This window comes from Eimeria acervulina, genomic scaffold (assembly GCF_000499425.1).
Source record: "Eimeria acervulina Houghton genomic scaffold, Eah_scaff585, whole genome shotgun sequence".
NCBI lineage: Eukaryota > Apicomplexa > Conoidasida > Eucoccidiorida > Eimeriidae > Eimeria > Eimeria acervulina.
In genome coordinates this window covers 19,151-21,834 of record NW_013549710.1, presented here as the reverse complement: position 1 = coordinate 21,834, position 2,684 = coordinate 19,151, and the positions used below count along the sequence as shown (strand labels likewise).

General features: G+C 40.6%; 1 protein-coding gene across 1 annotated transcript; it reads left to right on the top strand.

Annotated features, from left to right (window-relative positions):
- Positions 1–1,153: 1,153 nt before the first annotated feature.
- EAH_00043600 (hypothetical protein) lies at positions 1,154–2,084 on the top strand (the record flags this gene model as incomplete). The annotated part of the gene is made up of 4 exons (XM_013394973.1): positions 1,154–1,191; positions 1,440–1,521; positions 1,634–1,701; positions 2,021–2,084. The coding sequence occupies 4 exons, from the start codon at positions 1,154–1,156 to the stop codon at positions 2,082–2,084; spliced, it is 252 nt and encodes an 83-aa protein (XP_013250427.1).
- Between the last annotated feature and the right edge of the window lie 600 nt (positions 2,085–2,684).

Sequence of the window (2,684 nt, the reverse complement as noted above, 5' to 3'; positions counted from 1 at the left end):
TTCATTTGCTGTCTCCTTTTGCTCATTTGCTGTCTCCTTATATTCATTTGCTGTCTCCTTTTATTCATTTGCTGTCTCCTTTTATTCATTTGCTGTCTCTTTTTATTCATTTGCTGTCTCCTTTAATTATTTTGTTGTCTCCTTATATTCATTTGCTGTCTCCTTTTGTTCATTTGCCGTCTTCTCTATGTCTTTTGTTGTCTCCTTTATTCTTCTGGTGTCTCCTTCTGCTCATTTGCTGTCTCCTTTATTCATTTGCTGTCTCCTTTATTCATTTGCTGTCTCCTTAATGCTCTTTAGAAAGAGTAGATGTCTGTCTCCTTTATGTGGTGTAGTTGTCTCCTTTATCTGTCTCCGCTTTTTTGTGTGTCTTTGTTTTTATATATTTCTTTTTGTTCCTTCAAATCGCTGCCTGCTTTCCTTTGACTATAGATCTTGGGGTTTAGGGTTTAGGGTTTAGGGTTTAGGGTTTAGGGTTTAGGGTTTGTGGTGGTTTGCTTCAGGAAGACGCTGTAGTGGGTTTACTTCCTTTGCTGGTTTCTGTCTTCAACAGCTGCAATTCTTTTGATATTCGACGTGTAGGTCCCTATACACCCCAAATGTCTATTAATATTTGAGGTGTATGTACACCTCAGACCCCACACTGTATATAGATATAATAAGGGTTTCAGGTGTATGTACACCTCAAACCCCACATATTAAAACCCCGCATATTATATAAAGCTGAGGAGGAGTTGAGTGTTTTGTATGGCTTTAAGTTAGGTAAATAAGTATTTATTATTTTTATTTTATTTTTATTTAATTTATTATTTACTATTTATTATTAAGTTTATTATTTAATGTATTTATTTAACTAATTTAATTTAATTAATATATTATTTGATGTTCTTAAGATAATTTATTTAATGCTACGTATTGAATTTAAACTTTAATCAATTAATTAATTAATTAATTTAATTAGTTAATTAAATAAATAAGTAATTAATTAATTAATTAATTAATTAAATTAATTAATTAATTTAACTTTTATGGTGTATGTTTGAGAGCGCAGGATGCAGCAGAAAGTTTGCTGCACTTTACTTTGAACAACGCATGCCGCCATATGAACGAAGTCCTCGCAGCTAAACCCTCAATATTAAGAGGGTTTCTAGATATGATTGAACACTGCAAATACGACTTCACCTCCGTAATGTTAGTCTCAGGGTTTAGGGTTTAGGGTTTAGGGTTTAGGGTTTAGGGTTTACGGGTGAGGGGTGAGGAGCTTGGGGTTAGACGGTGGGCTTAGGGTTTAGGGTTTAGGGTTTAGGGTTAAGGGGGTTGGGGTTAGAGGGTGGGTTTATTGTCTGTGGTTTAGGGTTTTTTAGGGTCTACGGGATTGGGACTTAGGGTTTAGGGTTTAGGGTTTAGGGTTTAGGGTTTAGGGTTTGCATGGGGTTCAGGATTGGGCTTGACTTCATTGGGGGGGTTTTGGAGAAGGAGCCGAAGACGCGAATGGAGATATACGAAATGGACGGCATTGCAGTGAGGCGCTGCGCGTACACCCCAGCCTTTCAGGGTTTAGGGTTTAGGGTTTAGGGTTTAGGGTTTAGGGTTTAGGGTTTAGGGTTTGGCGTTGTGTGTTGGGGTTTTTTAGAAACTTGAGAGCGTCCAGTTCCTTCACAACGAGGCAATAGACAAGAGAGTCTCCACCCTCATCTCTAAGTGAGAACGGCTGGCTAGGGTTTAGGGTTTAGGGTTTAGGGTTTAGGAGTGCAGCAAACCTCGGCGTGGTTTGTATATTGAGCGGACTTCTCGTTTGCTGTTTTAGCTGCGTTTTCATTTTGTTTGTTTGTTTATTGTATTATTTATTTATTTGTTTGTTTATTGTATTTGTTCGTTTGCTTGCTTGCTTGCTTGCTTGCTTGCTGTTGTTGTTTCCTTTGTTTCGCTGCAGCTATTTGCACACTGAGAAGGTTAAGGGTTAGGGTTTAGGGCTTAGGGTTTAAGGTTTAGGGTTTAGGGTTTGTGGTTGCTGCTGCAGGTACTTAGACGGGTTCAGTGAAGACGAAGAGGAGCCCCCCCCGAACGCCTTCTCAGCATTTTAGGGTTTAGGGTTTAGGGTTTAGATATGGTGGTCGCGTTTGTTTGTTATCTCGCAGCAAAGAGGGATGGTTGGGAGCAGGAAGGGTCTTAGCTTAGCTTAGGGTTTAGGGTTTAGGGTTTAGGGTTTAGGGTTTGGGGTTTGTTGCTTGTCTCAGCTAGCTGTGGGCTTCCCTAGCATTGGCTAGCTGGCTGGCTAGCCAATAAGGGGGTTTAGGGTTTAACTAGGGTTTAGGGTTTAGGGTTTAGGGTTTGCGAGGGAAAGTGTTGGTTTCTGAGGTGTACGTACACCGCAACTCTGCTGCTCTTTGGTGGCTGCTCGGGTGTACAGTCAGCTCCTACTTTGTTGTATATATTATAATTGCTAGGGTTTTTGTTTTTCTTCGTTTTGCTGAGGAGAGATATAAAGCAAAATGAAGAAGGGGACATTCAGAGCTGCCTATACACCCCAACACAGAGAGGGCAGCTAGCTGAGCTGCCTATACACCCGAAGTAAACACATATATAGAGGGGTGCAAACCAACTACCAGCCCGCCCGGCCCTGCATGCATCTGCTGCGGTGTATGTACAGCAGACTGAGTATTTCAAAAGCTCTAAAGGCTTCT